Below are 26,257 nucleotides of genomic sequence, written 5' to 3' on the forward strand. Positions count from 1 at the left end.
TGTCCTCCTGTAACCATCTAATCTGATCTCTCTTCTAACCCGGCGCTTTAACAAGAATGCCGCACAGCGTTATTTCCTCTCACTGTTTCCTAACTCTAGTTCATTGGTCCTAGGTTCAATTCTCAGCACCCACATGGCAGCTTACACCTGTTCCTAACTCCAGTTCCAGGGGATCTGACACCCTCATATAGGCATACAAGGAGGCAAAACACCAATGCACGTGAAATAAAAATAAATTAAAAAAAATTTACTGATAGATTCCAAACCTTTGATGATTTTAAAGTTCACTTAATATATTTCAAAATACCTTTAAAAACCTTTCAAAGTTTTGTTTAATTCTGCACTTATTAAGCCACAAGGATATTAAGTTTCTTTCTTACTCTTGGCTTGATTTAAATATGAACAGACATTTTAAAGTGAGAAACCAGCTAGTTAAAGAAACTGAATTTAATCATGTATAAGACAAGTTACGAAACAGGGTTCACAAACACGCACTACAAAAAAGAACCTCACCACTCTGTACATATCTGTTCTGCATGCTTTTCTCCCTGAAAACATTAGGACTCCTTGCCAGGACGGCCTGCAACAAGACTGGGATATCGCCTTCAGGATCATCACTGCCAAGGTTATCTTTCAGTTCTCTGGCATTGAAGAAAAAAACAATTATAAGCATGCTTGATTTCTTAAGGAGATTTCCAGAATAAAAATGTGTGACTGCAGTAGGCCCAAGGTACACTTTCAAAGATGCAATCCCCAGAGGAAATGACATTATCAAAGAACTCCTACACAACACCCCACACTTTATTTTTCTAGGGGATGGAGAAAGGGATGCTAGAACCATATTTTTATGGAACTATGAGTTTATTTAAAAAATATTTATGTTAACTTTAGGAAAGCGGACAGAGTCTATAACATACTACTCACTAATGAAAACCACAGAAGTGACAGTGATGTTGAACTGCTATTGACTTGGAATATACTGATTTTCCCTCATGAGTGACTGTGACTGTCACAGAATTGTTCTTCCAATGAAATGCAATGTTGCTATACTAAGAGAAGACATACAGGTTATGTGATTTTTCTATCTTATACAGGTGATCGTCTAAATAATTGGCAAATTAAATTAGACATACCTGTTTGGAAACAAACAGTGTCTTCAATTTTACATTCTCATTCCGAATACTATGCCCAACCCTGCCTAGCTGAGATCAGAAGGCATTAGGAGTATTTGTGTGTGGTGACATAGTAGTAGATTCTACCTTTTTTTTTTTTTTTTTTTTTTGGTTTTTTGAGACAGGGTTTCCCTCTGTAGCCCTGGCTGTCCTGGAATTTACTCTGTAGACCAGGATGGCCTCGAACTCAGAAATCCGCCTGCCTCTGCCTCCCAAGTGCTGGGATTAAAGGCGTGCGCCACCACCGCCTGGCAGGTTCTACTTTCTAAATACCGCTTGCTTTTCTCTGCGTTGGTTCAGTTTTCTTTTGACAACCACATTCACTCACCCTGGCACGTACTTGGGCAAGCATGCACGTATGCAGAAACTAACTGAATCTAACAGTAAAGATCTAAAAGATAACATCCAAATAGTAAGGTTGGATAAATTACAGAGAATAATCTTAAAGGAACTTTGTATGAAATAAATCCTAATTTTTATGTGCCTTTTTCCTACCTCTCTAAATATTCAGAAAAAAATTTGCAGTGTGTATATAAACAAAATCAACTGTGTAATATCTAGACAGTGAAATTTCTAGAGGGATTAAAATATGAACATTGTACTTCCTTTTGGTTGTAAGCAATTAATTCTTAGTTTCTCAGAAAAGCCACATAAGTAGTTCAACTGAGTCAATTTGAAAATTGGTCCCTTAAATATGTACTATACCTAATATGGTTATCTTTTCTCTAAGTAATGAATCTTTAAATTTGAAAACCTAATAAAGAATAGAAGGGCATGCAAATACTATTTAATAGTAGGTTATAATGGGATAAAAGTGATAAGATCTTGAGAAAAATTTATTATTATCTATGTATGTGATGTGCATGTGTGCATGTACAGGTATGCACATGTCATGACACAGATGTGGAGATCAGAGGACAATTACTTTGTGTTAGTTCTCTACTCTCACCCTTATGTGTAGTCTGGAAACTGAACGTAGGTCCTCTGGCTGGGGTAGCATGAACTTTATCCTCTGAGCCATCTCCCCGGACCTACACTTGACTTTTAAATACATTTTTTGTGTTGTTAAGCCTGTAAAGTATGCATTGCTTTTGTAGTGACAAACATATTACGTATAGTCTTATTAGTTAGTCCAATTTTATTTTTAAAAGTCTACTATATGAAAAAATACACCTATGCTCAAATAAAAACAAATTTTATTTTCCATGGGAGTTAAATTTTGGGCTCTTGTTATACTCAGCATAGTCCTATGTCTAGAAATTTTAATTACTGTAACAATATTAGAAAAGGCGAGGTAAGTTTTATGAGCACATTTAAATCTCTGTGCAGATGTGATCGAGATCATTTCCACAAGTTGAAAAGATCTGCAAAGACATACAGGAGTCAATACTTGTGTCACAAATAGCTATGGCCTACCTAAATCTCTTTAATGTCACATTCAAATTGGCTACACTCTCACTTGGTTACGGACATTTTCTTGTCTTTCTTGAGACAGAGTTTCACTAAGTAGCTTTGGTTGATCTGTAACTCATTAGGTAGACCAGGCTGGCCTAGGATTCAGAGAGATCTGCCTGCCTCTGCTTCCTGAGTGCTAGGATTGATGGCATGCGTCACCAACTACTGGATGGATAGTAGGAACGTGAATGACGGCCTTGGGTGGCTGAGGCAGGAAAAGTGGGTCTTAGGCCAGGCTGGGTTCTAAGGTGAGGCTTAGCTTTACTAGCAGAGTGTATACCTAGTATGCATGAAACTCTGCATCTGACTCCCAACACCACATAAACTCAGCATGGTGGCACACACATGTAATACCAGCACTCAAGAACTGGTAGCAGAAGATAAGTTCCAGAACCTCATCGGCTGCAGAGCAAGGTCAAAGTCAGTCTGAGATACCTATCACAAACAACAATAACACAAGACAAACAAAACCCCCAAAAGTATGAATCTGAAAATTCTGGAAATAACTTACAAGGAGACACCAATGTTTCTTTTTAAGACCAAAACATTTTACTGTTATATGTAAAGTTGATTATACTTACATGTGATCTGTTGATACCTGGTTGAGACTATGGACAAGCTGTGAAACCAAATTGTCATCCCTACAGGCCAAAAGGCAGTTCACCTCTTCTGCTATTCGTGAATTAAACAGAAGGCTCTTTGTAGTTGTAGCAGGTAAAGGAGATGGAAGAGGCAGCTGGTTCAGGACTATTTAGAATAAAAACAGAATATTAGAAATTAAATGACTGTGAGAAGCCTTTCTATACACATAATTGTAAGACTAAAAATAAGCTGTAAGTTTCATGACTGATGACTGAAAAACATTACTTCCACTCTGAAAAAAATCTCAATCAACTCAAGAAACCACTCCTCCCAAAACACCAGAGGCCAGCACAGACTATATTACTAGGAATTACTCAGTTTCTTTATATTCATGCTTTAATTTTCATTTAAAAATTGTTTTAATTAACTAAATAAAGCATGACTTTGAGACATAAGGCTAGAAAGTAGCTTATCTACAAGATGGATCAGATCAGTAGCACTCTTAGACAAATAAATCAAAACTAATACCTGACTCTACATTACACTGAGAGCTTAAGAATACAGAAACATAGAGCTCACAGTAGAATACTCAGAGTACAACATTCCTGAAGAACAATCAAAAATTCTTGTCATAAATTCCTAAGTAGTTCCTTTTTTCACATTCTACTCTAAACAGACAACAAATAAAAAAAATGAGTATTTTGTGGTTTAAATCCCGCTATTTAATGGAAGTAGACTTAATGGTAATTATTTATTTGCCTAAGGGTTAAGAAACCCAACTAAAATAGGTATCATGTTTTGGGATTAACTTCTAATTGACTCCATAGTATAATCACCATACTGCTCCTGGCATGGTTTTCATTAATAAAACCACAAAATAATCAATTGTTACTTCACAGAGTTTACCAGGAAGATAAGCATTAAAAATGTGAGGTATACAGAAGTAAAAGTAGGTAAAAGGCAGAAAAAACAAAAGGAAGTCTAGCAGCATATATAATTGTCCATCCATGCGTGTTGTGTTTTTGCCTTACAAATAACAAAAACTAAAGCATGTTCCAAAGTTTTCCTGCAGCATTAGGATAATCCAACTACCTGCTTTCTAGTGATACAAGTTTCTTACACTCAACTGAAAATACACAAAAACAAAATCCAGGGAGGGACTCTGAGCACAGATGACAAGAGTTCTGGAAGCTACGTAAATTATTTTTTCATAGATTATTACAAAGTTCTGTATCTTACATAATGCTATTGAAAATGGTATTTATGTTTTCATTTTGTTTTTTCTTCTCTACCCTTTCCTTTATCTCTATCCTTATACTAAAGGAGAATGACACAGGGACAGTCACGTGGGCAGATTCTGCATCATTACCCAAGGAAAAGAACAGTTGAAGTGTCTACCAAAATATGAACCCTTAAAAACTGTACGAACTAAATTTCTAAGTACTGACAATAATTTTTAACACCTTAGTGTTCAGAGTAAAGTGGGCTGTCATATTGATGACATATCTCATATCTGTTTACAAGGTAATTTGGGGTATTGAATTCTCATTCTTGGAGGACAATTTCAGGTACTGTTTTGTAAATGCTTTCTAAAAAAGACCTTATTCTTGTTTCTTGACCCATATTTCTTTATCTAGTTTTAGCATCTCTTAAAGCTCTGCATCATTATTCTAAAGTTCTTATTTATTTTTAAGGTCTTTAAAAATTATCACACTATCATTTCTGTAGGAGTCCACAGAAGGATGAAGAATTAAATTTATGTATTAGGTGGAAACATTAACTTTGCTACTCCCACATGCACACCAATCAAATACATGTATTTTTCTGTTATATATGACAGTAAAGGTAATTTTGTGTCTCTAATAATGAATGTTAGCAAAGAACAGAACTTAAATTAGGTAAATTATCCAAACTTACGGTCCGTAAGACTAGCAATCCCCGCAAGAGTAGTTATGGGGACATGGGGCATATCCCCATTCATCCTGAAGTTCTGGAATGGTGTTGCCTATGAAAGTATTTAGTTCAGGTGCCAGCTGTCATTACTTTCCATTTCCCAAACTCTGTAACACACACAAAAAGAAAACCATATAATTATTTGTGGAACTATGTCAAATATATGAGCAGCAGAGAGATGCTTAATCACTTAGAAACAAAAATCTTAGCTTCCATTTGTTCAATGTGTTTAACAAGTCACTTATAAGGGACTTGCCATACACTAAATACTGCAAAATGCTTTGTAGATATGAAAATTTTGGCCTCATAACAACCCAGGTACAGCAGAGTACTACTCTTTTCTGCATTTTCCTAATGAGAAAATTAAAGTGAGTTTAAAGTACCCACTTGAGCTGTAATTCAAATGACACAGTCTGGCTCCAGAAACTGTTTCTTAACTTCTGGTATATATACTGCTAGAGCAGGGTACTCTTTCTAAACTCTAAATACATTAAAATTTTTACTTAATAATTTGGCTTCAATTTCCTGTCTAGTTCTCCTTTCCTTCTCTCTTAAATAGACTTTTCCCTCCTACCAAGACTACTTCATCAGATTCTTTTGGATCCGTATGATTTGCTGTGTGTGACTTTTATTCTCCTTTACTCTAAATCTTACAGTTTAAGAACACTTTCACTCCACTGCCATTTACCTTAGGATAACTGAATTCATGACATTTATTGCCCAATATTTTCTTGGTAAACCACTATATAATCCTTTGTGACACACTTGTTGTGTCGTCTCCCCCCCCCCATTTGTAGTTTGTTACTATTTGTTCAGTTAGTGTCCACACGCATTGTTGTGTGCCTGCTATGATTGATGTGTATGCAGATCATTAGTGTTCTCTTCCACTCCTTTTTTTAAAAATTATTTTTATGTATGAATATGTGTGTGTGTGTGTGTTTACCCTGAGGAATCTGGTGCTTTCAGAGGTCACAAGAGGGTGTTGGCTTAGAACCTGAACTACAAACGGTTATGAGCTAGCTACCACTTGAGTACTGGGAACTGAATCTGAGTCCTCTGCAAGAACAGCAAGCTCTTATCTGCTGAGCTATCATCCCACTTTTTATTGTTTTTCAATTAACTGATTCAAGTATTTAGTATTTACAATATTATAATAAAATTCACCCTCTTTCTCTAAAAGAAAAAAAGTATGTATGTATACACAAAAGATAACTTGCAAAACTGAACATTTCCCCTTTCAATGTCCCCAGATTTTATCTCAGTTTCGATTTATGGCTTCAGTAACATTTTTGTATGGAAGATAATATAACATTTCAATAATCTGTACATTAATTAAAACACATTTTTATTAAATTACTTTGCATATGCTGCATCAATGGTAGAATGCTAAACTAGAAAACTAAGTTGTTTCATCTCTAGTATATTTTATTAGTAGTATTGTTTCTGGGGTGTTTGTTTGTTTTTTCAGTGATGGGAACTGAAACCTAGGCCTCAAGCAACCCTCCGTCACTGAGCTATACCATGCAGAAACTGTTTCTAGTTCAAATGTTTCCATTTCAACACTGTATTTATTAGTTACTTTTAAGATAACTTCTAAGTTTTTGAGTTGTAGACTTCAAAACAGTTACTTGATGTAAGTGGCTTCCCTTATTCGTACATCTTAGCTTAATTTTGCAACTAAAATGGCTCAACAGGTAAAGGCAAACAGGAAGCTTGAGGAGAATCTGAGTTCCAATGAGGTTCCTGGAACTCACACAGTGGGAGGAGAGATCTGACTCCATGTTATACTCTGGCATGCACACATATAGCTGCTCCAAACAAAAATATTTAATAGATTTGTAGTACTAAGAATCTTTCCCTAGGTTTTAAATTATAAATATAGGCAAACAAGTTACATAAAATATAGATGTATGTCTTGGCAGCTCCAGAGTGAACATCCATAGGTCCACCACAGGACCACCCAACAGCAGGATAGCACCTAATTCTTTCTAAAGGTAATAGCTATCCTGTCTTGTAACTTTTTCCTATCTTCTTCAATAATTTCTATATTTATATACTTATTAGTGGGCAGCTAAGTAGCAACACACCTTTCTTTGATGGTCTACTAATAAAATTTGTGGGTAGAAACTACTGGAAGAAATAGCCCAAGAAACAATAAAAAAGACAAAATGACTATTGCCTATACTTTAGCCCTTCTGCTCCAATGTAGACTTCTCTTATGAATCAATTTGATACTCTAAGTCACTAAAGAAATTTAAGCAACACTACACATTTAGCATCAACATCAAGCACTTTAAAATACAGACTAGAAATTAAAACCCTGTGCAGGTCACTAAAGAGCAATGTGTTCATTTTAATTTTATGCCAATAAGAAAATTACAATGTATCCCTAGTAATTACTGGAAAGAAATCATCAAATACAAATTAATTACAGAACACCACAAAAATTATTCATTTATAGTGCATTGTTGAACACGTAAATTGCCATATTTAAGCAGACTTAAATCAGATAGGAACTTACAAATAATAAGGAGAGGGTTCTATTGGGAAATTACCTGATTTTATTCTATTTTGCTAAGAAATGTACAACAACTCCAACCTCGAGCTAAGGATTTTAGCTTAGAAATGTCCACATATACATTAAAATAATAATAAAACCAATCATAAGACTGACTTTTTCTCAGGGAATGCATACATTTCCATACTCTGACATCACTTCAAATGGAATACAAGACAAGGGGGCTGGACATAACAGCATATACATAGGCAGCAAGGCTTTAACTACATTGTCAACAAATGACTGCAGACCAAAGTACACTGCATCAACTATGTTAACTTCACAGGAGCCCAGGAGTATGAAGACAGGGATTTAGTACAAGTAGATTTAGAATTTTAACTATAGCCTGAGATTTTACAAAAGTAATTTCTAGAAATGTTACTTTCTGTTAAAAAGTGGTAAGTCTATGAAGATCTAGAATTCCTAGATTAAGACCAATGATTGCTCCTCCAGAAGATCCAAGTTTGATTCCAAACACCTACAGGTAGTTCACAGCCATTCGTGACTCCAGTTCCCTAAGACACACTGTGATGACAAGGTCAGCTTTGCCTACACCCTGCCTTTAAAACGAGGAGGAGGAGGAACATGTCTTAGGACATAATCTTCAAATCTACTATCGTTCTTAAGCCTGTCCATCTAAAATTATTTACATGCTACTAGAAATAAATAATGCTAATATAAAATAGAAAAAAGCCATCATGATACTAATAAATAAATCAAAATATACTAAGAAATAATAAATCTTAACAATGGCTTGTGGATTAATTAAAAGATTGCTTAATAATAGGAAGATATTACCTAGGAGTCTGAAGGAACTTGTAAGTACTTGCCATGATTTTTTAAAAAGACTTATTTTTTTATTCATTTAATTTCCCTTCAAACTTTGATTCCCTCATGCAAACAAAATAAGTGCAAATAAAACTATTAGCAAAAGTTATAATAATATTCAAATTCATATGTATTTGCACTAAAATATCTGATGGCAGACAGATTTTTGAGGACGACTTTGCATCTTTTAGCAAAGTCTGAAAAATGCGTGTAATCTTGCCTCTAGAATTTCCCTTTTAGAAAATATCCTTAATATCACCTGGAGAGATGACCCAGTCTGTGAAATTCTTGCAGCACAAGCATCAGGACCTGAATTTAACCTCAGCACTTGTGTAAAAAGTGAAACAAAAATAAACACTCAATCTTATATAGGGGCTAGAAAGACACTCAACTGTTAAGAGCATTTGCTGCTCTCCAACAAGACCTGAGGTGGGTTCCAAGCACCCACACTGGTGGCTCAGAGCCACCTGTCATTCTAACTGGACAGCACTTTTCTTCTGGCTTCCAGACACACATACATAGTGCGGCGCACCCCAGCCTCACCCCCACAATTTTTTAAAGCCTGGTGTGGTAGAGTACACTTATATTTCAGTGCTGAGATGGTGGAGATAGGTGGATTCCTGGAACCAACCAGTCATCATAGCCTACAGGGGCAACAAGAAAAGTCTACGTTTGGAATAAAAGAAAAGGAAAAGTAGGCCTGTGTTGTGGATATCCCCAGCCTTGTATTTTGATGCTAAGTCCACTTTCCTGGGAGGGGCTGCAGAGAAGGAGTGAATCAGTACACAGGTGACTTCTAAGTGAACCTTCTGCCCACCTTAATTTGTAAAATAAAGGCTAGAGCCACTTGGGTAGACAAGGGGAGGTGGAGAAATAAAGGTTGGTGAGAAGAGAGAGGGGGGTGGAGAGGGAGGACAACAGAGAAGGAAGACAATGGAGGACGACGACCATGGAGGAGGAGGAGGAGGAGGTAAAAGGACAAGAGCATGACTTGGAAAACCCACAAGTTATAAGGGTCTCATAGCTGAGGAATAGAGTAGTGTAGTGGTTAATCTGCCCAATCTAGGTGTGCAGCTTATATTCATAATTATTGAGTTGTGTTTTCATTGACCGGTCTTATTTGGGTTGAAGATTTACTGCAACAGGTCTGCACTCAGAAGGCAGAGGCAGGTGGATGCCAGTGAGTTTGAGGGCAGCTTGATTTACAAGAAAGAAAGAGAGGGGGCGGAGAAGGGGAGGGAGAGGGATGGAGAGGGAGGAGAGAGAAAGAAAGGAGAAAGAAGAGAGAGAGAGAGAGAGAGAGAGAGAGAGAGAGAGAGAGAGAGAGGGAAGGAAGGAAGGAAGGAAGGAAGGAAGGAAGGAAAGAAGGAGGAAAGAAAGAAAGAAAGAAAGAAAGAAAGAAAGAAAGAAAGAAAGAAAGAGGGGGGGAGATAGAGGGAGGGAGACTAGAGGCTGTCTTCTAACTTCCATATGTGCACATGTGCACATACTAACACTCACATGCAAGCTACTGCACATAAGAATACATCCTGAAGAACTAATTATATACATGGCTCAAACATATGTACACATATATCGACACAACACTGTAAAACATTTCTGTAGTGAAAATGGGCAGAAAAGATAGCTGATGTTTATTAAGCAGCTATTATCTTATAAAATGGCTTATTTCAATGTCCTTTCATATGATCTTTGATGGGTAACCTGATATGCAGAAGACAGAATCTGCCTGAGGTCATACAGCAGGAGCCAAATCCAAGCTATCAAACGCATGGACATTTTGCATAACTAAGATGTATAATTAACATTGTCACAACACATAGCCAAAGAAGAAAAAAACTGGGCTATTTAAACCCTTCTGCTGGGCCACCACTGATGCATTATTTAATATTTCTGTGCCTCAATTCCTTATCTCTATAAAAGACAGGTAATTTTGTTGTGAGAAATGAGATGAATTAATATATGTAAAGATGTAAAATACTTAGGTTTGTCCTAGGCATGTAGTAAGTTTCAGTAAAAGTGCTATTACTATCTATCATCTGTATATTGCTATTTACTATCTATCATCTGTACTTTGCTTGTTATGTCACCTCAGACTATCATATTTATATACATATATGCACGCACACAAATGTTGTGCATTCTTTTTCTAATATTGTTGAATGGGCAGTTAAAAGTTAGATTCGATCAATAGTTCAGAGTATTCACACCTATACAAGTACTCCCTGAGTTGTACATGGCATCCAGCACGACAACATTTTTACACTCTTTGGTCCTTCACAGTAAAGTATCCAATATCAATTTTGTGCTAGGCTATACTATGCTATAGTATACTATGCTAGGCAAACAAAAGGGACTGTCGCACGTGTTAAGGAATCCTAGACAGAATATGAAGGATGTATTCATAACCATGTTGACCAGAGCATGTAGACAGGAGGAGTATATTATACAATGCTGATTCTCTCCTGCCCATATCCTTGCTATAAACAAACTCAAGATGTCACTGAGGAGTAACATAATAACAAAGAGGAAGAGTGGGTAGTAGTGAGAGAGAATGAAAACCAAAGGTTCTGGGAGAAAGCTACAGTGTGAGTAGGCAATAATGGTTAAATTTTGGACTTAAATAATCTAGATTAAAATGTCAACATAATATTTAACTGGAGATTTCTAAAGTACAAAGCTAGTGATTAAGAAATGGACAGAGTTAGTGAGAATTATAGCTATGCTGGCTCAATGGTAGAGTTATTGACTAGCCTGTCCAAGGCCTTAGTACAATCAATGCCAGCACCACAAAAATAACTAACTCACTCACCCCAATAAGAAAGACCAAGGGTTAGTTCAGGAAGTAGTCTATACATAACACAGGATAAAAATATAGAATGTTTCAAAAACTGGAGATTTTCAGCATTGACATGATGCTACAAGGGGGAAATTCCACCCCTGACATCATGTGACAATGACAATTAGAGCACAGACGAATCTGGGCTAGTAAGGTAACTTTCTAAGCCTGTGACAACCTGAGTTTGATCCTGTGTAATGGTAGAAGAGAAGAAGTGACTCTACAGAGCTTCCTTTGACCTCCCTCCACACATATGCCATGGCACATATGCATGGCATACATAGACACACAGACTAAATAGGTAAAGCACAGGCAGATTAAAAAAAATACTGCTTAAATTACCTTCAGGCTGTGTGCATATGGTATATAAAACATAATGAGTTTTATGATCAGACTTGGGTTTCATCCTCAAAATACCTCACTACATATATACAAATATTCCCAAACTAAAACAAAACAAAGAAACATCACACTCAAACATTGAAATCCACAACAGCTTTGACACCAAGCATTTTGGATAAAGGCAGCTAAACCTGCAAAAGCAGAAACAAGAAGTGAATACTGTAGTAATATGTTTGTTTTTAAACTGTTCTTACCTGCCAGGCAAATATATGTATCTTTCCTAATTATAACATAAGAAGGTTATCATAATGATTATCTTTAAGTCTTAGGACCTGAACAGCTATGGCTACATGGGTAAACAGAGTTGGGATCTGAATGTGAGTGTTCCTTTTCTTTCATGCTTAGGATATCTATCTACCTACCTATTTATGTATTTTTCAAGATGTAGCCCAGGCTGGTCTTTCTGCTTCAGCCTACCAAGTGCTAGGATTACACACCTCTGGTACCACAATTAGCCTGAATACAGGTATTTCTAAGCCAATTTTATATTCTTGGGCATAAAAAAAAAAAGCTATAAAGCAGGGATACAAAGATACACTACACTACTAGAGCCTAGCCAAAGAATAGAATACAAATGTCTGATGCTGTATTTCAAAATCTTCACTTCTATGTGATTATATAAGATTATTTTGACCCTTGATCCAAATTTCATAAATATAGACTATTTAACTAATTGATGTTTTTCTTCTTTGTTAATGTAAATTTTTAGGGTAGGTGTAGGAAAGGTCTAAAACTAGCATATTTTAGGTCTAGGGAGAGGGCTGAAGGGGTAAACTGTTTGCCTGCTTGTGAACCTAGCACTGGGTTAGGTATAGATGAGTCAGTCCTGGATGGAAGAGCCAGCTGGGTAGCCAAGCAAGGTCTAAATGGCAAGCTCAAAGGTCACTAAGAGATCCTGGTTCAAAAAGTGAAGACTTCTCAATATCAACCACTGGCCTGCACACACGCCTGCATGGGCAGGACACACATAGGCACACACAAATACACCCTCAGATATTTGATTACTTTAGTTAATATTACATTTACCTTTATAAATGGCCTCAAATCCATTTGGAAACTATGTGGGATATAAATCCTCCAAAGCCACAGGTTACGTGAACTACATCACACACTACTTAATCATTCCACCTGACTCAAACTCCCTTCCGATTCTTTCCTTATCTACTACTCAAGAACAGAATTTTTCACATTTTACTCGTCATGGATGAAGAGATCTTTCTTAAATCCTAGGCTCAAAAAGTTATCAACCAGCACCTCCTGTGAAAATAGACTTCCTTTTAAACATCTCTGCTTCTCTAAAAATCCCAAATTACCACTACTCGGTAAGAAAAGTATAAAATGGAACAGAGCTATTGTGGGACATCTGTTTCACTTTTAGTAGGCCCCTGCAGCCATCACAGTACATACTAATGTGTATGTATACATGCCTAAATCATGTATTTTATGTTAATATGTATAATGAAACGTACATACACAACATAGAAGGGTGCACTAACATTATTGAACTTATTATATAGGGAAAAGTTACTAGTAAGCAAATCAGGCTGGGGTTTTCAGTTTTCCAAAAGCAGTTTATAAGACGAAGTTGGGCTTGCTAAGGAACAAAACAATAAACATTTGCCTTGATATTTGCTTGCTTTCCTGTTTTTCCCCACAATTATTTCATGTGAACTGACTTTAAATAATTACAGATGAATACAGTTAGAACCGAGTAATCAGACAAAGTCTAATCACCTCAATATATGAACATACAAACTGCATCAGGAAAAACTAGTCTTGAATCCCAGAATGGTAACTTTAAAATTTATAAAGTGGACTTTTGGGGTGTAGCTCAGTTGTAGAATGGCTGATGAGCATACATGAAGCCCAGAGTTCCATCCCTAGCACATCATAAAGAGGGTGTAGTAAGCACATGCTCATAACCCAAACACTTAGGAGTACAGGCAGGAGAATTGGGGGTTTCAGGAAGCCCTCTGCTACACAGGGCTATATGAGACCCTGTCTCAAAATAAGTAAGTAAAGAAATAAGTTAAATGAAAAAGATTTCATAGAAGAAATGTCAAAGTGCTACTATGGTTTGGTTTGCTAGTCTATCTTCCCCCAGCAGAAAAATAATTTGTCTTTTTAATACTGCCAAAGAAATAAATGCTCTGCTCCCTCAAATTAAGACTATCGGAAAAGGTTGTTTTTTAAACAGAGACAGTATTAGAGGTGCAAAATAAAGTCACTATTTTATTTCTTTCTAATTAAGTTTTGGTTTTAAAAGTGTAACAGTAAAGAGTTAGCTCTCAGGTTTGAAGCAAAACATGCTTGAACAATATGAAATTTAATCTTCAATCTAAGAATTCCACAAGAGGGCACACTTTCAACTACTGTAAGTGGGAAAGTAAAAAACTCAGACTTAATAAACTACTGTAAGGAAAGTTGTCCAATTTTTTCCAAACTGATGACTCAACATCATTAGAAAGCAAGAAATGATGAAGTGTGTAATGTTTTGTTTAAGCACTCAAACAGTGAAGCCTTTTTTTGATGCATGCAAAATTAAGAAAAACTTGGATATACAGTAACTTCTGTATTAATATTAAATTATAAATAGTCTTAGCTTTGTAGGCATCTAGCTGTCTTAAGATCCTCCTTCTCTCCTCCCCCCTCCCTATTTCTTCCCTTTCCCCTGACTCTCATATTTTGAGGCAGATTTTCAATATTTGGCTCAGGCTAGCCTTTTACTCAAGGGAGCACTGTCATGCCCACCTCTGACCTACAAACCTTTACAAGAAACTGTGGCTACTTTGATTTTTCATCTTAGTATGGCACAGATCTGTGCACAATTCATTAATTAATACATCTCACTGTAACAACAAATGGTATGATATTCTGCTATTTTAGTAAATTTTACTTAGAGAAAAGATCAAAGGCTGAAGAAGTGGCTTAGCAATTAAGAGCACTGATTGTTCTTCCAAAAGATCCCATGTTCAACTCCCAGTATTCACACTGAGGCTTACAACCATCTGTAATTCCAGTTCTAAGGGACCTAATTCCCTCCTCTAGTTTCCATGGGCACCAGCCAAATACAAGGTGCACAGACAGGCATGCAGGCAAAACATCCATATACATTTAAGAAGATCATTAAGAAAATTACTCGGGGGGGGGGGAGATACCTTTCAAAGACTACAGAGTATGCACAAAGCCAGCATATATTGCACGCACAGAATCTTTCCCCGATCTAAAGATACCAGTCAAGCAATCCTTCTGTACAATTTTTCTTATTACTGAATCATTCTAATCAGCAAGACATACCTACCTGGTGTTCCCAATGAAACAAAACAAAACCCTGATCCCCCAATTACTATTCAGTAGTCCTATTTATTTTCACAAAGTTCTTCAGCTGTCTATACTCATCTCAACTTTTCTAGAACACTTATATATTCACTCTCATCATTTCTCCACATGCCTCACAACAGTAAGTCATCAAAATGACATTGTTAACTCAATGAACAAGCAAGCCCCAGGCCCTCATCACTTGCCCCCAGTTAACACAACTGACCATTCTCTTCCCTTATCTCTCCAAACAACAGTACAGACTGTGCTTGCTCCTCTTGGATTCCTACATTGCTCCTTTGCACCTTCTGCCCTCATTCCCCTACAGAGCTGCTTCAGGATGCAGTTTAAAAAACAAACAAAAATCAGCACTTCTCTGCTGATAACTCCAGTTAATACTTACAACTCTTCATTTCTGCACATTTCAACTGCCTAGTCAACTATTTCTCCTTTGTGTGTGTGTGTGTGTGTGTGTGTGTGCGCCCGCAGGCACGCGCAAATCTAGAGTGGAGACTAGATCCAGACTTTGAGAACAGTTTGTATAAAACTCCAAATATAAATATTTGCAGATATTTTCTCTTGATATTTTCTGTTCAGCTTTTCAGTCTCTCAACATTAGTCATTGAAAAACTGGATATTGATTCGATGAAGTCTAATTTATCTATAAAACAATTTATTGCTTTATAAGTAGTACTTTTTGGTGTTACAAGAACTTTCTACTTAATATGAACTCATAATAAATTTCCCCACTTTTCTTGTAGGTTTATGTAATATGAGGTATAAAATTCAGTTTTTCTGTTCTGAATATGGATACCTAGGTGTTATTACATCAATATTTGATAAGCACAGCCTTCTTTTTAGACTGATCAGCTTTTATGATGCTGTAACCTGTCAGTTCCCAAAGGTCGAGTGTGTCCTACTTCTTGACTCTCCCCTTACGTAGCACATCATCTTGATTACTAGTGCTCTAGGGAGTTTGACTATTAGCAACTGTTAGACAATATTGGTTGCTCTTTTCTTTAAAATAAAAATCAGTCTGGTTCTTGGGTTTTTCTATATTATAAAAATATAGAAATTTTATAGATTATAATCATTTTGACAATAGTTTCTAAAAAGTTAATGAAATACTGATAGGCATATAAATTATATACATACTAATTAGAATACAAATGACATGTTTATAACACTAACTCTTGTGATCTATAATGTATATGTATCTCTTGACTAATCTCCATTTTTCTTTAATTGCTCTTACCCATGTTTTCTACACTGAAGTATAAATACACTGTTTTTATTTGTTTGTTTGTTTTCTGCAGTAGTGGTTCATGCACTCTAACCTCAGCATTTGGAAGGCAGAAAGACCAAAAGCTCAAGGATAAGCTGGGCTACATACCAAGGTCCTGTTTCAGAAAACAACAAAGATCCTCAGGATGTCTCAACAAATACAAGTACTTGTGGGGCACACCTGATGACTTGAGTGTGTGTGTGTGTGTGTGTGTGTGAGAGAGAGAGAGAGAGAGAGAGAGAGAGAGAGAGAGAGAGAGATTCTTAATGTTCTTGGGTTGTTAGTAATTTCCTTAGTTCACAATATATGATAGAGGATTAATGTTTTCATTGGTAAAATGATCAAAAAAAAAAAACTCTTGTCACATCAACAGAGGATTTTTGTTGTGTAAGAAATCTAAGCAAAAATCAGAAGTACAGAAAAGAGGGATGCAAAAAGAATTATCAAATCATGTTTAAAACCCTTTATTTTACGGTGTTTTGAAGTAGACTCTCCTGCGCCCCCCACCCCATGAGCCTCACCAGTACGGGAACTACAGGTGTTCACCACCTAGCTTTCAAATTACAGTTTAACACAGTAGCTATTACACAGGAACAGAAAAACAAACCGAATAAAGCACTTTCCATTTAAACTATAATATTAAATTATCTGGACTCAATGCAGTAATTTAACTTCTCTTTACCACTATCAGATTATATTAAGTATACTTAATTCTGGACAAATAACTTACAAGTTTCCTTTTCTTTCTTTTTTTTTTTTTTGTTAATTTCTGAGCCTGAAACTTATGGGGAAACTGAAGGCTCACATATTAAAAAAAAATGAAATTATATATCTATCTGTGACCTACACAAAAATCAACTACATATAACCAAAGACTTCAATGTGAAAGCTGAAACACTCAGACTGCTAGATGATATAGGTAGCTCGAGAACTGGCTCTCATAGTACTTGGAAGAAGTAAGCAAGTGGCCATGGGAGAGAAGTAATCAATATATAGAAATTAAGGCCTACAACGGACAAACAGGACCTCATAAAGTAAAGAGCTTCTGTGCAGCAAAGGAAAGAATCAAGTAAGGAGGAAGGCTGCAGTGTGGAAGAGAACTGTGCCAGCTATGCATCTGACTGAGGATTAATATTCAAAAAAGTACTAAAAAAAGAATCATGAAAATAAGCAAGCAGCATTCAGGAGGCAGAGGCATCTTTATGAGTTCCTTAACGACATAGTGAGACCTTGTGTCATCAAAACAAACGAACAAAACAAAAACAAAAATGAAACAAATTAAAAAGTGGGCTGTGTGAGTGTGAAAAGAAAAGTTTTCGAAAGAAAAATAGTTATGAAATACCTTTAAAAGTGTTGAACATCCTCAGCTATTAGGTAAATGCAAATTAAAACTACTTTGAGATTTCATCTTATCCCATTCAGAATGGCTAAGATTAAGAAAGCAGCTGGAAACAAATACTGGCAAGGATGTGAGGAAAGAGGATCAATTCACTGTTGGTAAGACTGAAATTGGTGGAGAATCCCTGGGAGACCCCCAAAAGCTAAAACACATTTACCATACGGTCCGGCCGTACCACTGCTCAGCAGATCTACATTCTACTCAACAGATAGTTCAGCCATGCTCTCTTTCTCTATCTCTCTCTCTTCCCCTCTCCTACCCTCCTCTTTATTCTCTCCTCACTCCTACCTTACACCCGGCTTCCGAGACTGGTTCCATTATGTAATCAACTCCCTATATGGACCATCTTGGTCTTGAGCTCAGAGAATCACTTGGCTCTGCTTCCCAAGTCCTGACAGAGAATAAAAAAGTATGCCACCATACCGAGCTGAATTTTCTTTATTTGTGGATCTACCCTACCTCTGAATTCAAAGATGTGAGTATTCTGGGTTGCCCAGAATAACCTGAGATATAAGAAAAAAAAAAAAAAAAAGGACCAGTGAGGGTAGAAAAGACACAGATGCAATGCAGGGAAGTGGGAAAGTTTGGGACAGGGAAACGGCAACACAGAGAGTGGGGAAAAACCTAACACCAAGGATGGTTGAAAAGCCACAGGGAATCATATCTTATGCTTAGTTAAAATCACACACACACACACACACACACACACACACACACATACAATATATAAATATATGATATACACTACATACATGCATATTTTAAAAATATTTTGAGATTATTTCCGTCTATTTCCAAACCATCCTATATATCTCCTTGCTCTTTCAAATTTATGGCCTTGTTCTTTAGTTGTTGTTTTGAGCGTGTGCGAACACACACACACACACACACACACAGAGAGCGAGAGAGCAAGAGAGCGAGAGAGCGAGAGAGCGAGAGAGCGAGAGAGCGAGAGAGCGAGAGAGCGAGAGAGAGAGAGAGAGAGAGAGAGAGAGAGAGAGAGAGAGGCGGGGGAGGGGAGGGAGGGAAGGACACAGAAATGTGTGTGTACCTAAATACAACCTGGTCAGTCTATATAATTCTATTTGTAGGAATGTTTTCAGGGTTGACTATTTGACATTGGATAATTGCTGGGCTCTTCCTTGGAAGAAACTATTTCTCCTACTTAGCATTCTTTGTTGCCTTTAGTTCTTTGTCTTGGGTTGAGGACTTCTAAGTTTCCTTCCTTCCAGATTAGTACGTTCTACTAGTCATCACATTTAGGCAGCCATACAGACTATATGGATATAGATTCTGACATTTCTAGGAGACAAATAGCTCCCAACAAAAATCCCGGTCCCTACAGCTCTTACAGTATTTCCATGCCTTCTTCCAAAATGATCTGTGAACATTAGGTGCAGGAGGTGTGTTGCAGATGTATCGGTTGGGACTGGGTTCCACAACTTGGCATTTTGATTAGCTGTGGTTTTCTACAATGATCTCTGTTGCAAAGAGAAGTTTCCTTAATGAGGGATGAGAACTACATTCATCCAGCTAGATCCTGGAGAAAGATATGATATACATATGACATACATACATATATACATACATACATGAAGTTATGCCATGTGGGTGAAAATGCTCCTTCCAAAAGCCACAAACAAAAACTCCAGGCCTGAGCATGGTCAGGAGTCTAAAAAGACTGCCCAGTAGGTTACTACCTTTGCCCTTGATTGCCTTCCATAAATTGTAGGTTAGACTCTATTCCTGAAGACATCACACATTTTGGACTCAACAAAGCAAAGCTTTCACCTTGTAAAAAGCAATGGTCTAAAAAAAATTCTGTTCCAAAAAGTCAACGAAGGAAAGCTGTTGCATATATGATTCAAAGTGGCCAGGCAGTCAAACTTGGCAGGCTGTCCATGTGGTCTGGCTTTAGAGTCATGAAAGATAAAAGAGTAAGTTGTGAAAGGGGTTGTGAAATCTACAGTTAAGAAAAGCCACTGAAGCATTTGCATTCAACTGTGAAATTGAAGCTCTGATTGTGTTAGAGACCCCCAAAACAGGAGGGGTGGCAGAGCTATAGGATCGCCTCCAAGGTAAGCTGCACCCAGAAAATGGCAACAGCCTACGTAACAGAGAAGAGTGACTGACGCAGGCAGTGAAGCTGGAAAGCTGAAGTCATCTAAGTCTTTTGGCATCAGACATGGAGCTACAGGAACTGAAGTTTGCCCCACTGGATTTCAGAGCTGCTTTGGTCCAATACTTCCTCACTATGCTCTTACTCCTCTGTGGAATGGAGAAATGTATTCTGTGGCACTGTGTTCTGAAAGTATGTAACTACTGATTATGGGGAGAGGGGGTGTTACAGTTAACAAATTATCTTGCATCTCAGAAGCTACTTGGACTGTTAACTTAAAGCCAGGTATGGTGACACATGATTGTAATCCTAGCACACAGGATATTGAGGCAGGAAGGGTTCAAGGTCAGCCTGTATTGCACAGTGAGACCTTGTCTTAAGAAATAAATTAGTTTGAATTATAATGTATCTGTTGAATTAGAAAGAGCTTTACTCATGGCAAATCTGCTGCTGACTGCCTCTGGCACCACCAAGACCAACAAAACTTTGCCACAGATATGGGGAAGGACCCTCTTACCCTTAAAGGGAATGGCCCAGACCCAGTTCCTTTATGGGGCCGAGGATTGATATGCCTGTCTGATACCACAGAAGGCACAGCTAACCGGCTACCAAAAAGATTCATGAAAAAAATAGATACCCCCACAAAGCCAGGCCCAACCATAAATACGATGAATAACAATTTACATCTAGGGAAGAGAAATCTCCCTGAGAATTCCCTTCTTTTTCTTTTCCAGGTAAAAATGAATCACCCGTGATATCTGCTGTTAGAAGTTCTAATCCAGATGCTGGCCTCCGAACTTATACTACTCAGACCTTGAAGGGCCATTGACAAGAACATCAAACAGCTAGAGATTGACATCACTAATCTGAAGAAATCCCTCGTTTCCCAGTCTGACGAGACCTCCTAAAATCGCAAAGATCCTTATTGGACTTGATTTACTCTATTACAATAGAAAAGGTTGTGTATAGCTCTTGACTGTGTACAGCCCTTAAAGAAGAAGGTTGCCTTTACACAGACAAGACAAGGAGGGTTAAAGAGAGCATGAAATAGGTCAGTGAAGGCCCTAAGAAAAATCAGAGAGAGAAAGAGACAGATGAATGCTGGTACAAGAATTGGTTTTCACCCTCTCCAAGGTTGTCAACCCTATTTCCTCCCATCTTGGGACCACTATTTGGGTTCTTTTGCTTTTTTCTGCTGGTCCCTTGCCCTCAAATAGGCGGACTAACTCTGTGAAACAACAGATAAATAATTTGGTAGCAAAACCTACTCAGATACATTAAGTTAGCTATGGAGGACCACGAGACTCAAGATGAGGTTGTTACTTTATACAGGGTGTTTCCAAAACCCATCTCCACCCAACCTAAAAGGCGGGACTTCTGCCCCTAGACCAAGCAGAGAGGGGCCACCCAGAACCCCCTCTGACAGGCGATCTGAATTCTTGCTTAGGCTGAGAGGCTAAGCACTGCAAGGGAATATAAATAAAAGATAAAAATATCTATCTGGGTTCCCTGAGGGACAAGCCTGACTGCATAGGGGTTGATGTCAAAAGTATCCCCTCTCCAGGAAAAAGACACCGGGACGGGTATGGCCCTCATGCCTCACTGGACAATGACAGGGGGACTGGAGCCATTACAAGGTCCCCTTCAAATACTGGAGGTCAGGCCTCTATCCCCGCCTTCGCAAGTTTAGAATTGCCACAGTCCTTCTATACTGAGAGAAGGGAGGAGATGTAAGGGGCATCCCTGCTCACACACTGAAGGCCTAAAATCAGCCATAGGCCTAAAATCAGCAATAGGCCTGTCATACACGTATACTAACACCAAGTCTTGGGTCTCAGTGGAAAAACATTGAAACAGATGGCTATAAGCTAATGTAAACAGGCAGCTTTTGTGGAAATTTACAAGCCTGAGTAGTCATAGACTTTGTAAATAGGTAGCCTTGGCAGACAATACCAACTTAGATAAGGACAAGGGAACCATAAGCAGAGTCATAGTGATTTGTCCCCTGAACCTTCACCCAGCCAATACCCTGTTCTGAAAGATATCTGTACTCCCCCTGAACACCCACACTCCAGTGTCATCCCCTTCCCCACATCCTGTCTTTCTGTGTTTATAACCCCTGTGTGAATGAATTACAATTTGAGAAAAAATAAATTATAAGTAAGTAAGTAAGTAAATAAATAAATAAATAAATAAATAAATAAATGAAAGAGCTTTAAACCCTTGAAAGCCAAATGCTCTTCTAGAAGTTTGAAATCAACTTATTTCAAAATAAACTTTAAAGGACAGGCCTAAGTGTTAAGTATGTACCTTTGGATACTTATGAAATGAAATCTGGACATGAACATTTGTAATAGTTTTAGCTGTGGTATCTCGAAGCTAGAATCATTAATTATCTTTCAATGCAGTTAAACTGTGGTGGATCAATGGGAATGAATGATGTTACTCAAGAATAAAAAGCAACAAATTATAGGCATACACAGGAACATAGAAATCTCAACAGTATCACTACAGAAGAACACAAGGGCATAGTTCTTACAATGATGGAGTAAGTCTGTATCAAATGTCATAGTGTACATGTATATACACATGCACACATATGTATATACATATAATACACACATGTTCGCACATGCACATACACACACAATACCCCAACCCAAAATAGTGAATATATGGTTGGCTAAATCCAAGCAAGCTCTGAAACTGTCAGTTTCAAAATACATTAATATAACAGCTATTCTATTGAATCTGGTAGCTTGGCAACAAAATGCATTACAGTGCCTGTTGTTTACCCTCAGGATGTCATTGCTGACTGAGACCTGAGGCTCACTGCTGCCGGCCTTAGCACAGAGTATCATAGTACCTACATATCATAGTAGTTCGGTAAGAGATCAAAATTCAGAAATCAAAGTATGGTTTCTGTTGAAAGCATATTGCTTTTACACCACCATAAAATCAAAACCCCTCAAATTGCATTATCAAAAATTGTAGACTGTTTCTATAAGCCTTTTATACTGAGCAAAATCAAAAGTTCAGAGTAGCAGATTTAGAACTTTGTAGTATAAATAACAGGTAGAACATTTCTAGTTTAAAAAGTGTTTTTTAACATATTTCAGGTTGAGGAGATAATTTTGATAAGAATTTAAATATGTGAAAACTACTACAATCTTTATTAAGAATTACCAATTGTTTACATTTTGCCTCAAGTATGTTAATACACACAATCTCTTTCCTCTCTTTCTATGTGTATCCAGAAGCATACACCTGTCTATGTATCTACTGAGCAATTTGAAAGTTAACTAGAGACATGAAACTCCACTTCTCTAAATATTTTGTATGTACCAGCTTAGAACAACAATCTCTAACCTTGGAGGCAGGCTAAACATGTTGGTCCCCTAGAAATAGCATAGGCACAAATGAACATGCCCAATCCTGCAAATGTTTTTCAAGCTTTCGGTCATGGCATACCCACTCACTTCATCTGTGGCCAAATTGAAAGTCAAGGGGAAGGAAAACAGTTCCTGCTTTTGTGGAGGTAGGAGAAATGTACCTAGACAGTAACATGCCGAGGACCTGGTCACTGGTAGGAACAAAGAATCAGAACTATTCATGCAATTTATCATACCTAGATCCTGAGCGCCCAAAGCTTTCTGGAATGAGTACCTATATTTACTTACATTAGTCTTCATGTAATTTTGATACATGTTAAAATCTGAAAGTCACTAGGTTCCACAGATTTCTTACTCAGGTCTCATGTAACATCCCAAAACATATATTTCTAAAAATTTCCTCAAATGATACCAATGCAGTTGATGCATGGACCATACTATTGGAAAAGAGAAGGAAAAAATTCTGGTAAAATGCCATTTGTAACAGTATTTTAAAGTTTGATAGAAAAGCAGGAAAAACAAGTGGAAAGGCAAACGCAAAACTGCTTAGCGGGCTTAAGACCCAGATGGACAGAACCACACAGGTTAAAATAAAAACAGGCAGGAAATATGGCAGAAAAGTCTATGTGCCATATTAATGTAGTCCAAATGTGAGTGAAAGCTACAAGAAGCCACAAAGGATTTTCTAATTTAAAAAAAAAAAAAAAAAAAGAACAGACCTGGAGTTAGAACCTATTCTATGGCCACATTATGGAAGATGTGGAAAAGAACAAATTGTAGGCAGGAAGGATGCATAGGAAATATACTGATGAGGCAATAAGGCCTGTAAAGGCAGGTCAGAATGCTACCAAGGAAGAAGAGGACATATAGCGACCAAACTTGGTGACCACCTGGATATGGAGGATGAGCATCTCTGAGAACTTTAAAGAGCTGGCTTGGGCAACTGAAGCTGTAACACATACAAACATAGTCTCATACACAATAAACATTGTATCTTACTTCATTCTAGAATATATATGATAAAAAAGTCAAGGCAATGCCGGGCGGTGGTGGTGCACGTCTTTAATCCCAGCACTTGGGAGACAGAGGCAGATGGATTTCTGAGTTCGAGGCCAGCCTGGTCTACAGAGTGAGTTCCAGGACAGCCAGAACTACACAGAAAAACCCTGTCTCGAAACCCCCCCCCCAAAAAAAAATTCAAGGCAAGAGATACATCTGAATAAAAATAAACATAAAAACGGTACACCAAAAACCACATTATATACTCTTACAAGGATCCAAATATTAACACTCAAATGAAAATTAATTTTCCTACTTAGCAAGACAAAGAAAAAATATCCTGTTCATAAAATTATATAGCAGCAATTGTTCAAAGCTGAGAGATATTTCTCCAGTAAGTCCTCATAAAGAACTGGAACTTGGGTCTAGAGAAATAGCTTAGTGGTTAGAAGCACCAGGTGATCTTAGAGAATACAGGGTGCAGTTCCCAGTACTCACATGAAGGCTCACAACTGCCTGTAACCCTAGTTCCAGAGGATCAAACGACCTCTTACGGCCTCTATAGGTACTGCATGCATCAAGTACAAAGACGTACATCTAGGCAAAACACCAATACACATAAAAACAAAACTAACTCATCAGTTAGTTAATTAAGTTTATTGTATAAAAAAATAAAATAATTGGGACTAGATGAACAATATCATGGGAAAGTCCTTGATAGCATCCCCAAACTTCCTAAAGATCTGTTTTGGATGAGTAGTTCTGCTTTTTTTCTCTTAAAAGACAAAAAAAAGGGGGGGGGGAGGGGCCTGGAGAGATAGCTTAGCAGTTAAGAACACCAGATATTCTTCCAGAGGTCCTGAGTTAAATTCCCAGAAATCACATGGTTGCTAACAACCATCTGTAAATGAATTCTGATGCTCTCTTCTGGCATGCAGGCGTACATGCAGATAGAGCACTCATGTACATTAAATTAATAAATAAATCCTAAAACAACAGCAAAAGACAAAATTTCATATCCTAAGAATATATATAAAGCTATAAGGAGCCTCAATGATATAACATACACATATAATACATCTAATGACATGATTTATCTAAGATTAAAGTATAAAGAATTCAGAGGGACAGAATGCTATACAACCAGTACTTCAGCAACACACTTTCTTAAAACGTGCTTTTGAAAAATTTAGATGGCTAACATTTGTAAACATTTGGTGTTATTTAGGGAAGAAGTATACATAGTTAATTAATCATATTAAATGGTATTAATTTATTTTTATGTGCATGTATGTATATTTGTGTGAGTTTATGTGCATCATGTGAGTGCAGGAACCTGCCAAGGTCAGAAGTGGTGTCAGATCCCCAGGAAGTATTGTTACAAAGGTTGTGAGAGTCATCACATGGGTGCTGAGAACTGAACCTGGTTCCTCAACCAGGGCTGGACCTTATTTCCATTCTCTGATATCATAATTTGAAGAACTTTACTCAGACCAGCTGCAGGGGCACAAATCTGTAAGCCTAGCACCTGAGTACTCAGGAGGTAGAGGCAGGATGATCTAGAGTTCAAGATACAGTGAGTTTGAAGTCAGCCTCCTCTACATAAAACCATAAGCAAAACAAAAAGCAAAATAGAAAGGAAAAAAAAAACGCTAACCATCTAATTAACTATTCTACTTCTATATAAATGTCTTGGGCAAAATATAGTATTCTGCAAAATAAGACTGATATTGTATGATGATAATGAATGAGTGGACTATGATTCCTATTTATAAAACCAGTGCTACTGACTATAGATAAATGTTGTATGTAACATACACAAGTTTGAAGATCTGAAAGCAAAAAGCTGATGAAACAACTTATATAAAGCAATATTTAATAATGTCCCTATTGTTCAATACCCTGAAAATTGACCTTTGCAGAAAGAAGTATTACAGATGAACAGATTTACCAGGCT

The 26,257-nt window shown here is 37.3% G+C and overlaps 1 protein-coding gene across 2 annotated transcripts in view; it reads right to left on the reverse strand.

Moving 5' to 3' along the window:
* Positions 1 to 26,257, reverse strand: part of Nipbl (NIPBL cohesin loading factor) — a 155,768-nt gene that overhangs the window by 87,447 nt on the left and 42,064 nt on the right. For both annotated transcript variants that reach the window (XM_028767700.1, XM_028767701.1), the window contains exons 2-4: positions 5,127 to 5,269; positions 3,209 to 3,374; positions 514 to 641 (exon numbers count right to left, since the gene is read on the reverse strand). In XM_028767700.1, coding sequence (XP_028623533.1) covers positions 514 to 641; positions 3,209 to 3,374; positions 5,127 to 5,190 — 358 coding nt within the window. In that variant the 5' untranslated portion in view covers positions 5,191 to 5,269. The remainder of the gene's footprint in view (positions 1 to 513; positions 642 to 3,208; positions 3,375 to 5,126; positions 5,270 to 26,257) is intronic.

This window comes from Grammomys surdaster, unplaced genomic scaffold (assembly GCF_004785775.1).
Source record: "Grammomys surdaster isolate TR1022 unplaced genomic scaffold, NIH_TR_1.0 174, whole genome shotgun sequence".
NCBI lineage: Eukaryota > Metazoa > Chordata > Mammalia > Rodentia > Muridae > Grammomys > Grammomys surdaster.